Here is a 12,876-nt window from a genome sequence, read left to right as displayed (position 1 = left end):
AGCATACTGTGTCTGAGTGGGGTATTCATGTTAAACTGCGGCGTAATATCTCAGTGTGCCAGCACTATAAATCGGCATCAGTCCGGACTAGTACAAGCAGCCACACAAACACATACACGTACATGCACGTCGCTATATAGGTGCAATAATCTTGGACTCGACGTTAAACCCCATTTAAATCACCTCGTATATAATAGTTAAATTGTTGTATACAATTATTGACGACGAAGACGTCTAACTCACTTTGTGAGACCGACAAAGGTCTTTCTGGACATCCTTCCAGTGTTTAGGTAGCTAGCCATAAAATGGCATGGGTGCAATGTGTGAAGCCCATTTGTGGTGTCCCCCGCCGTGATATTGCTGGAATATTGCTAAAAGCGGCGTAAAACCATACTCACTCACTTACTCCATAATCATCATCTCATAACTCCCTTTGAAGTCAGAGTTTTCAGATCCTTTAACTGTTGTTCACTTTTGTGTTAGTTGTTCCAATATTGAGAAATTGTGGATCACCACTTGGCAGAGTACAACTGACAGCTGACATGTGAGTACAAAATAATAAATTAAATTTCCTTCATTAAATATAAAACAACCTTTGTACATATTGTTATATGGGAGTATTATTTAAATTAACCAAAGTGTAACAATGTTTTGTAACCACAGATGTTAATGAGGCTATAGTAAAGGTGGACCAAAGGTTGACCTGTGATCGGTTAGCATGCTCGCCACATTGAGTAGCTAATGTAACCCTGTAAGTAATGTATGGTGTATTGTTTTAGAGACTTGGACATGGGACTGAGCTTGGGGGTCAGATTGTGAATACCTACACCCTTGGTTCAGAGTAGGGGGAGCTGCTCATGAGGGCTGAGGCAGGTCCTGGGCGGACGTCTCACAATTACTAGGTCCCTGTGATGACCTTGTGTCTGTGACATTCCTACTAGTGGATCTTGTGATGTATTCGGTCATGTCGGTCTGTGACATTCCTACTAGTGGATCTTGTGATGTATTCGGTCATGTCGGTCTGTGACATTCCTACTAGTGGAATCTTGTGATGTATTCGGTCATGTCGGTCTGTGACATTCCTACTAGTGGATCTTGTGATGTATTCGGTCATGTCGGTCTGTGACATTCCTACTAGTGGATCTTGTGATGTATTCGGTCATGTCGGTCTGTGACATTTCTACTAGTGGATCTTGTGATGAATTCGGTCATGTCGGTCTGTGACACTCCTACCAGTGGAATCTTGTGATGTATTCGGTCATGTCGGTCTGTGACATTCCTACTAGTGGAATCTTGTGATGTATTCGGCCATGTCGGTCTGTGACATTCTTTCCAATGGAATCTTGTGATATATTCGGTCATGTCGGTCTGTGACACTCCTACTAGTGGAATCTTGTGATGTATTTCGGTCATGTCGGTCTGTGACATTCCTACTGGTGGAATCTTGTGATGTATTCGGCCATGTCGGTCTGTGACACTCCTACTAGTGGAATCTTGTGATGTTTTCGGCCATGTCGGTCTGTGACATTCCTACTGGTGGAATCTTGTGATGTTTTCGGCCATGTCGGTCTGTGACATTCCTACTGGTGGAATCTTGTGATGTATTCGGCCATGTCGGTCTTGGACATTCCGACTAGTGGATCTTGTGATGTATTCGGTCATGTCTGTCTGGGACATTCCTACTAGTGGATTTTGTGATGTATTCGGTCATGTCGGTCTGTGATATTCCTGCTAGTGGAATCTTGTGATGTTTTCGGTCATGTCGGTCTGTGACATTCCTACTAGTGGGATCTTGTGATGTATTCGGTCATGTCGGTCTGTGACTTTTCTACTAGTGGATCTTGTGATGAATTCGGTCATGTCGGTCTGTGACACTCCTACTAGTGGAATCTTGTGATGTTTTCGGTCATGTCGGTCTGTGACATTCCTACTAGTGGAATCTTGTGATGTATTCGGCCATGTCGGTCTGTGACATTCTTTCCAATGGAATCTTGTGATGTATTCGGTCATGTCGGTCTGTGGCACTCCTACCAGTGGAATCTTGTGATGTATTTCGGTCATGTCGGTCTGTGACATTCCTACTAGTGGAATCTTGTGATGTTTTCGGCCATGTCGGTCTGTGACATTCCTACTAGTGGAATCTTGTGATGTATTTCGGCCATGTCGGTCTGTGACATTCCTACTAGTGGAATCTTGTGATGTATTCGGCCATGTCGGTCTTGGACATTCCTACTAGTGGAATCTTGTGATGTATTTCGGTCATGTCGGTCTGTGACATTCCTACTGGTGGAATCTTGTGATGTATTCGGTCATGTCGGTCTGTGATATTCCTACTAGTGGAATCTTGTGATGTATTCGGTCATGTCGGTCTGTGATATTCCTACTAGTGGAATCTTGTGATGTATTTCGGTCATGTCGGTCTGTGACATTCCTACTAGTGGAATCTTGTGATGTATTCGGCCATGTCGGTCATTTGTGAGAGACAGGAAAGTGAAACTGTGATTTGAATTAGACTGAGACTGTGCATAATATGTCGCTAGCTAATCGAACTGTGATCGGAATATGTTTGTGACCAGGATCCAGACTGTGTCCGATTGGAGGAGTTTCTGTATCACGTTGAGTATTCACCTATTTTTGTTAGCCACGTATACGTGAGTTTGTCAGATTGTATTCGCAGTTGTCTAAATATTGGTTGGTTGGTTGGTTGTTTAACGCCGCACTCAGCAATATTCCAGCTATATGACGGCGGTCTGTAAAATAATCGAATCTGGACCAGACAATCCAGTTATTGACATCATGAGCATCGATCCACGCTACAGGGATCGATGACATGTATCAACCAAGTCAGCGAGCCTGACCACCCGATCCCGCCTTTTACGACAAGCATAGTCGCCTTTTACGGCAAGTATGGGTTGCTGAAGACCTATTCTACCCCGGAATCTTCACGGGTTGTCTAAATATTGAATAATTGTAGGTTTTGGTAATAATCATTATTCGTTATAGTGAAATTGAGTTGGGTCCTTTATTTTTTAACTTGAGACACTGTAGCACTCGTAACGGTATCAATGAGGAACCTAGGGCAAGACAAGAAATGTAACACTATCGTATGCCGACTACATAAACTATATACATGCTTGCATGTAGCATGTACTATGGTAACTTCAGGCAACTTAGTGTCACATACTTCCCACACCCTGCATACTGTGGTAACTTCAGGCACCTGAGTGTCACATACGTGCCTCTATCATGCATAATGTGGTAACTCCGGGCACCTAAATATCACATACGAGTCCTACACCTTGCGTACTATGGTAACTCCGGGCACCTAAATATCACATACGAGTCCTACACCTTGCGTACTATGGTAACTCCAGGCACCTAAATATCACACACGAGTCCTACACCTTGCGTACTATGGTAACTCCAGGCACCTAAATATCACATACGAGTCCTACACCTTGCGTACTATGGTAACTCCGGGCACCTAAATATCACATACGAGTCCTACACCTTGCGTACTATGGTAACTCCGGGCACCTAAATATCACATACGAGTCCTACACCTTGCGTACTATGGTAACTCCGGGCACCTAAATATCACATACGAGTCCTACAACTTGCGTACTATGGTAACTCCGGGCACCTAAATATCACATACGAGTCCTACAACTTGCGTACTATGGTTACTTCAAGCACCTAGTTGCCCTCAGACGTGTCTACACAGTGCATACTATTGTAACTTCAGGCACCTTAGTGTCACATACTTCACAGACTTCAGGCATCTAAGCACAACTGTGCTGTTGGAAAAAAGCCGACAATTATGATTGGATGGTGATGTTTGATGACATGGCTGATTCCAGGTCATCGTACCCTGACAACGTGGGCATGAACCACCGTCCTGTCTGTTCCAGACTGGATTACTCACAGTACGACTTAAAGCTGGAATGTTGTTAAAATAATTAACAATTAAAATATGAAATATTAATTGGCATGAGATTTTGTTTGAGGTATATTTATTGTCCGCAGTTTGATTTTGACTGTATTGGAAGTAACAATGATTATGTGACAATATGCGAATAGTACATAACAACTTTAATTCGTTTTTCGAACACAAGTTTCATACAAATAACATCACCACTCTAAAAGTATAACTTTAAATGTAACATAACGTTTACAGTTGGATCATGTTTTGTCTTTATGGTTTGCCTTAATGCATGGTGTTACGAAACCAACTTCCTCTTGTCATGAAAGGGAGGCAACTCTTGCTCGGATCTCCTGGTCAAAAGGCCAACAAATACAAGACATATCAGAATGAATAGACAGCCTCTGAAAGAAGAAAAAACATAGTATTGACTATTCATTGTGATCAAAATAGAATATGGGACAAGGATGGCCCAGTTGTCTAAGGCGTCACAGTTCGACCTGAAATCTATTGTCATGAGTAGGAATCCTGGGAGCCCCATTTATGTTTCTTGGTTTGGCTACACCATACAATGCCCCTTAAGGTGGGCATGGACGACCCAATGGTCTAAGACGCCCCATATCGTGGGGCAGAAGAAGGGCATGCTGGTTGTGGGTTGGGATACCACTTTTGCCCTGAATATGACCCATGGTTCATGTCCAAGGGTATCAATTGGCAAACGTGTAAGACTTGTATCACTGTTGGCTTACCACACCCATTAAGCCAAAATCTCAAAACGGCGTTAAACCCAACTCACTCACAGAAGGAAATACAATTGTGAACCTATGTGTAAGTTCCGTTTTCTCTGCTAATTCAGCTTAGCAATGACTGGCTTCCTTAAAAACAACATGTCAAATCCCTGTAAATTTTATTTCAGCCATAAAGTTTCAAATGGTCATATCTTATGATGACTGGTGACGATTTTATCATTGAAGAAGGTGTGTTGACTTACATGACACATCCAAGCAATATGATAACCGTCTTCATTGTAAAGAAGGGAGATGGGGATGGCGTTGGGGCTGGCCTCGGAGCTGGCGTCGGGGCAGCTGTTGTCGTTGTCGTTGTCGTTGTCGTCGTTGTGGTGGTGGGACAAGCATAGATGCTCCTCAGTGTAAAATACTGGACATGAAATAGCACGGGAACTGTTATGGACAAAAGTGTATCATTGAGCTATAGGAACATCCCTGTCCGAGTGCTTTATAATTTAACGTGTCAACATATTTTGGAATGCATTATAAACTTCAAAGTCGTAACTTTGAATACATTGAATACATCATGACAAAGGCATCCCCGATTTATCCAGTGTATTATATCCCCATTGTATTTTGATGAAGACTCTGAATCCATTCTCCGCATAGCTTCGTTTTATTTGTATTAGATAATAACTTTAAAACGATGAATGCTTTTTCGTTGATTGTCTGCAATGATAGAGTGAGTGAGTGGTTACGTTAAGCAATATTCTAACAATATCACAGCGGGGGACACCAGAAATTTGTTTCATACATTGTACCCATGTGGGAAATCGAACACGGGCCTTCCGCGTGACGAGCTAACGCTTTCACCACAAGGCTACCCCACCATCCAAGTGAGAGAAGAAAGTATGACCAACTCACTCACTCACATACTTACATAATTAGCACTCCCAGGAGGGTTTTCTCCATCAACCGTGAACGTCCCGACTGAGTTCCGGTCACATATGAGGGTTACAAAACTTGTTCTGAAATGCCCAATTAACATTTCATGAGATTTACAGTGCTTCGTTAGCTGGAAATTCTGTATCGAGTAAGAATTCATTACTTTATTGTCTCAGCCGATCTGTTTCAGTTCTCTCGTTACCTCGCATTACCAATAATATAAGGGTAACGCTATTTTTCAGGACATTATCATTTGCAGAAGCACGAGGTCTTCCAGGAACTGCCCGACGAAGGAGCCTCTGCAAATGATAATGCCCTGAAAAATAGCGTTACCGTTATTATAGTTGGATGGAATTTGTTATCAAATAAAAAGAAACAACAATATCGGTAACGTAAAGAACAAACCTTATGACGTCACTATTGAATGTGACGTCAGCAATCCGTGTCCTATGACGTCACCTAACAACGGGCGTGATATTGGCCCGTCGTCAAGCAATATGAGGGCATTATCAAGTTACAGTGGCCCACTCATTTCTGATAACTTGTGGGCGGTTTAATGATAATTCTATCCATTTTAGCTATAATACGACATAAGTTATTTTTTTATGTAAAGCTATATGCTACGCCCACCGAGATGTACTACTTTAAACACAAATCCCATGCAGGTTAATGGGATTCATACAGTTTGCACATCGTACTTCAGCGAACCGTGAAAAACACAAAATCCTTAATTTACATGTTTTCAATGACCCACAGGACTGAGCAAGCGTGTTTACCTCCTTTTCGCGAGTCAACAGGCAGTGCGTATCTAAGTTTACAGCAGATCCACTGTCATATCAATCATAAAGGACAATTCAGTCATCACGAAACAATGTGTTGATCATTGTGTGGCACTATTTTCTAATTAAAAATACTACTGTCTTCTGGTGATCCAATATGAAATTAATACTTCTTCAGGCGATCAAATGTGAAACTAATACTTCTTCAGGTGATCAAATATGAAACTAATACTTCTTCAGGCGATCAAATATGAAACTAATACTTCTTCAGGCGATCAAATATGAAACTAATACTTCTTTAGGCGATCAAATGTGAAACTAATACTTCTTTAGGCTATCAAATGTGAAACTAATACTTCTTCAGGCGATCAAATATGAAACTAATACTTCTTCATGCGATCAAATATGAAACTAATACTTCTTCAGGCGATCAAATATGAAGTAATACTTCTTTAGGCGGTCAAATGTGAAACTGATAGTGCGCATGCCATTGCAGTCTCAGTGAGCCATGATTTTTTTTCTAAATCCAAATTAAGGATCGAATTCGACAAAAAAAAGTAATTGCTTCACCTTGTTACATCTTCAGTGACGCTGTATCGTATCTGGAGTCCATTTGTGGCGTCATTCGTGAACCTGGCAGACTGTTGGCTTCCTAGACTGTAGTAGTTTCCAATCTGGTCTGTCTGACACGCCTGTATAAATACACAGCCACGCAGTCATAAAGAGGATGCATCTCATTAAATTCAGAAATACGTGATTGCTACCACTACGCAAGGATCTGAAGACATTCCATTTCACGAATGTGAAAGTCCAAATGTGTTTTCTGATAATGCGATCTCGAAAGAGTAAACACGGGCCAATCTGAACGACATCCATCGTCTATCTCATGTTTCAATAGGATTAACATTTGAAACGGAAGAAACTTTCCTTAGCTTGCAGGAATTAAGTACTGACGTGCAATCTTGGCCATCTATCAGACATTCCAGAATTTTCTTTTGTTAATTATTCAAATTTTTAATTGAGAACTTATTATTTTTCAAAGCGGTTTCTGGAATGGTCGCCGTTATGGAACTAGTGCCGTAAAGCTCGAGAAAGCTGCTTTCTGATTGGCCAATGTCGCCTACCTGTTCCTGTCTCATTAGTCGTTCTGACGTAACCTGTAACGGGATCTTTGTGAAGCGGTCGTGAGCACTAAGCTTTTATTTTAATGAGATCGAGTGTGGATATGCGATTATGGAAGTGGATATGTTCTAAATTACGCATAAATACAATATATATTTAAAAAACACCAACGACAGCTAGTCTCGATTATCAGGCAAGACAGTTTCCATTGGGTGGAAAAGGCAAATATCGGTGAATATCATGTAAACGCATCACCGAAAGTCACTGACACCAGGTGTACCCGATAAGAGTAAGCATGTCCTGACCTACCAGTAGGACCCGCCACTCACACAACAGCAACACCAACAGCAACGGTTTATCCCCATTAGTTACACGTCCCATTTGTCACACATGTACACCTCTATATTCCCAGTTGTCATACACCTCTATATTCCCAGTTGTCACACACCTCTATATCCCCAGTTGTCACACACCTCTATATTCCCAGTTGTCACACACCTCTATATTCCCAGTTGTCACACACCTCTATATTCCCAGTTGTCATACACCTCTATATTCCCAGTTGTTACACACCTCTATATTCCCAGTTGTCACACACCTCTATATTCCCAGTTGTCACACACCTCTATATTCCCAGTTGTCATACACCTCTATATTCCCAGTTGTCACACACCTCTATATCCCCAGTTGTCACACACCTCTATATTCCCAGTTGTCACACACCTCTATATTCCCAGTTGTCACACACCTCTATATTCCCAGTTGTCACACACCTCTATATTCCCAGTTGTCACACACCTCTATATTCCCTGTTGTCACACACCTCTATATTCCCAGTTGTCACACACCTCTATATTCCCAGTTGTCACACACCTCTATATTCCCAGTTGTCACACACCTCTATATTCCCAGTTGTCACACACCTCTATATTCCCAGTTGTCACACACCTCTATATTCCCAGTTGTCACACACCTCTATATTCCCAGTTGTCACACACCTCTATATTCCCAGTTGTTACACACCTCTATATTCCCAGTTGTCACACACCTCTATATTCCCAGTTGTCACACACCTCTATATTCCCAGTTGTCACGCACCTCTATATTCCCAGTTGTCACACACCTCTATATTCCCAGTTGTCACACACCTCTATATTCCCAGTTGTCACACACCTCTATATTCCCAGTTGTCACACACCTCTATATTCCCAGTTGTCACGCACCTCTATATTCCCAGTTGTCGCACACCTCTATATTCCCATTTGTTACACAGCCGGGAGGAGGCCAGGTGGGGACTAATTAAGACAACACCTGCTGAGTAATGGACGAGTTCTCACTGGAGTACATAGGATTACCACAGAGACCAAGGTATACATACTGGTTGCAAAGCTGGAGTTTTAGCACAAATGTTATTGTGAAATGTTTTGATATGACAAAATGACAACTAATCGGTATTAAATGCATGGTTAATCTTCTTACAATAATATATATGAAGCAATAATATATTCTTTGGTGAATTAATTGTTAATGTATTTATTTTATTTTACTTGAGTCAAGTCTGTACTCCAGTTTTAATCTAATTATTTAAAAATATGTTACCTGGGTATATAGGGTTTGTTTCACCCTTTCAAGTGAAAAAAACTGTCGGAGTTCTATTCAAACGCAGCAGTGGGAAAGATGCTATGATTCCCCGTCTCTCCATAAACGGCAAATAAATCAAATTCGAAAAATCCGCCAAATTTCTAGGGGTGATCCTAGATCAACACCCCACTTGGCGCAAACATATAGAATATGTGCAAAACAGATGTCAAAGAGACCTGAATGTATTACGGGCAATTTTAGGCACATCGTGGGGGACATCTTGGGGTTTCTATCTCCTAACACATATTTACGGAAATAGGAAGCTTTCCAAAATGGTTGACGGAAGTAAGAAGTTGGAAGCGGTGTTGAGCTTCCAACTTTTTCATCTTTCAAAAAATAAATTTGAAAGTTAATTTGTTAAGTGTTCCCCAGACCCAAATTCCGCATATCATGCATATAAACTGCTGAACTCTCTCTGGAGGAAAGTTGACAACTAACCTGTCAGTATGTTTCGTAGTTTCAGCTCTCAGCACCTATACACAGCCGTTGTAATACTAATATTGCACAATTACAGTTCAAGATTCTTACTGTGAACTATGTCCACATAATACCCACTCAACAGTTGTTGTCTCAAAAACAACTAAAACAGTTTCTGTGTGTTTACAGGCGATCTCTATTTCTGAAGCAGATCATAGGGGTGAGAAACGTAAACACTTTTACTCATTATTTGAAACATCGTCAACTGGCTATATACTACCACTATATTGGTGATAAAAAAAGCTAAGATCACGGGTACAGTGTTTGCAGACCACGGGGCAGTAGCGGGGAACCAAACCATTAAAGAATCCTGGCTCTGTAAAGGAGCGCCCCCCCCCCAAAGTAACATTGCCTCTCTCAAACTATAATGCTTAAAGTCTTACCGCAACGTTGTTACATCCACCCCCGTGTGTGAAGCCAAGACACGGGTTGTAGGAGTAGAACCACTGACCTGTACCATCCGTCTGGTCCTGATACCTGTAAGAGTAACGTAGACTTCAACTCATGTTTTGTTGGTTTGATTGTTGTTTAAAGCCGCCCTCAGCAATATTTAGCTATATGACGGCGGTCTGTAAATAACCGAGTCTGGACCAGACAGCATGAGCATCGATTCACACAATTGGGACACGATGACATGCATGAACCAAGTCAGCGAGCCTGACCACCTCATCCCGTTAGTCGCCTCTAACGACAAATATAGTCGCCTTTTACCACAAGCATTAGTTGCTGAAGACCTATTCTACTCCGGATCTTCACGTGAATCAACCCATGTAGGTATATTAGACCACATCTAAATGTATACGTGTCATTGATCACAGACCGTCGACCTGATCAAGGACTCGGATCCACTTCTGCATTTGTCGAATTGTGTTCAATTCTGAAGTTCCACTTACTTCTTTACGTAACCCATCCCGACGACAAACAATGACATTTGCTATTCATGTTCCATAAAAGACTACATTTGCATATTCTGCTTCCTTATATCATTGTATTCAATTAGAACAGTTGAGAATTTAGTTTGATGTTGGATCAGAAATAAAATTGAAATGAAACATAAACTTCGACTTACATGTACATGATATTTTCAAATTACAAATGGCATTTGTTGTGGACTTACTGTGACATGACACCACTGGATCGGTGATTGTAAGATATACTGAATATATAAAGGACACCAGGACCCGATCCACCCGTTCGAGGCTTTACGATAGTCTTGAATCTGTGTTGAACTATAGACATATAACAACTGTAGCTTGTGTGGATCGGGGCCAAGATCGCAGCTAATTTATAACTTTTCATGTGGTCTTATTCCTGGCGTTGTGATGAGAAATCACAATTCCCTTGAAAACAATTTCAAATGCTTATCCGTTTTCCTATATGTAATACAACATGTAACGGACACACTTGTAAACACTTTGTGACGTCACACTTCAATGCGCACTGGTTGTTTCCTTTACAATGCGAGAGCGTAAACGTAGGACTGGAGCCCGGCTTTCTTTGCAGTGCGACAGCTTCATTGCAGACAATCTCGTTCTATCTGTTTTGATGAATTGATGTTCAATCTGGCCAATCTGTTTTGTTAGGATTGCTTTTGATAAGGTTTTTTAGTTTAGTGTATGGTGTTTAGCAAATGTTTGTACTAACAGCTCATGTATGAAGTTCAGTTATCAACTACAGCTAGACATTTATTCTAGATTAGGGAAAAAAATCTCGAATGTCGAGGAACTTTTCCTTCAGTGGAATGTTGGTAAATTTTCAACTAAACCATCCTTTACTACTCCCGCAGTAATTGCACTTTAGTATTACACGAAAGCGGGCGATGGGACAACCTAGTCGTAAACTTGTACGTTCGTCACGCCGATAATATCTGAGGGTGTATATACTACTTTACGCTCAAAGGGAGATAACTGCATATACCGGAAGTGATAACGATTGATAACGCTGTTTGTGTGGAGAAATTCTGATACTGCTAAGTAACTGGTGAGAAATGGTAAGTGGTCGAATGGTTGGTCGACTCGGAGTCAGTATACTGTGTCTAAGTGGGTTATTCATGGTAAACTGCGGCATGGTATCTTAGTGAGCTGGCACTATATATCGGCATCAGTCCGGACTAGTACAAGCAGCCACACACACACACACACACACACACACACACACACACACACGTCACTATATAAGTGCAATACGCGACGCTAAACCCAATTTCACCTCACCACACCTCACCTCACCTCAAATAATGTCAAGTGAATGACATATCTGAGTATCCCTATCAAATGTTATGTAGGATGGGTACCATCAGGATCGACAGACAGTCGTGGTCTCTGGATTTACAAGGTTCGGATTAACAAGGTTTAACTGTATGTAGTAAATCATATTATATACAGAAATGTCACAACATACTGATTTCATGTGAAATCGATCCCGATAAGATAGCGAGCCCGTATATCAACACATGTAAGTGACTATATACGTACTTTGACCAACATACATGAAGTCATCTGTCCGGTATCATGCGACCAGTAATATGTCACCACAGCTGGTAATGTGCGCATACACAGACACAGACACACACACAGACACACACACAGACACACACACACACACCACACACACACCACACAAACACACACTCACATACACACTGAGAAAGAGAGACACACAGAAACACACCCACATCCACCCCACCTCTCTCTCTCTCTCTCTCTCTCTCTCTCTCTCTCTCTCTCTCTCTCTCTCTCTCTCTCTCTCTCTCTCTCCCTCTCTCTTGAGATTTCTTACTATAATCGTATGTAATGTGGTATTGGATGACCAGGGTCCGGACTAACGAGGTTTCACTGTACATGTACATGATGATTTTCACAGGGATACATACTCAGGCGTGCCGTCTTCCTTGGACAGAGGTGAGAGGTCAATCAGGCCTTCGGAGTTCCGACATGAGCACGGGGAGACTTGTTCACATATCTCCACAGAAAAACACGGAGACACCAGAACAACGACGAGAAATAGTGCCAACATGTTGTCACTCTTCATTGTGAAGGACGAAATGTTCCCCTACGTGTATTAATACACTGATAACGACTCACGTGATATGACAGTTACACATTTCTGAGCACGTCTTGTCTATCTCGGAGATGTTGACACAGGATATATCGATATCGCGCGAAAAGGTCTGTTTGTCGGACATATGACAATGACAAGTAACAGATAACTTCTGTTTAGCGACACTGATATGCTTACAGAAGCAGTTGTCTCCCTTTGGTAA

General features: G+C 41.6%; 1 protein-coding gene across 1 annotated transcript; it reads right to left on the bottom strand.

The window, feature by feature from the left end:
- Window positions 1-4,026: 4,026 nt before the first annotated feature.
- On the bottom strand, window positions 4,027-12,674 carry LOC139470259 (uncharacterized). Its single transcript, XM_071252605.1, has 6 exons — window positions 12,487-12,674; window positions 9,998-10,091; window positions 6,945-7,066; window positions 5,591-5,678; window positions 4,914-5,080; window positions 4,027-4,326 (listed from the first exon to the last, which is right to left on the bottom strand). The coding sequence occupies exons 1-6, from the start codon at window positions 12,642-12,644 to the stop codon at window positions 4,221-4,223; spliced, it is 735 nt and encodes a 244-aa protein (XP_071108706.1). The 5' UTR covers window positions 12,645-12,674; the 3' UTR covers window positions 4,027-4,220.
- Between the last annotated feature and the right edge of the window lie 202 nt (window positions 12,675-12,876).

Source organism: Haliotis cracherodii, unplaced genomic scaffold (genome assembly GCF_022045235.1).
Source record: "Haliotis cracherodii isolate W230 unplaced genomic scaffold, xgHalCrac1.p SCAF_20, whole genome shotgun sequence".
In the NCBI taxonomy this organism is placed as follows: domain Eukaryota; kingdom Metazoa; phylum Mollusca; class Gastropoda; order Lepetellida; family Haliotidae; genus Haliotis; species Haliotis cracherodii.
The sequence above is the reverse complement of the archived record's forward strand: the minus strand, read 5'-3'. Positions and strand labels throughout refer to the sequence as shown.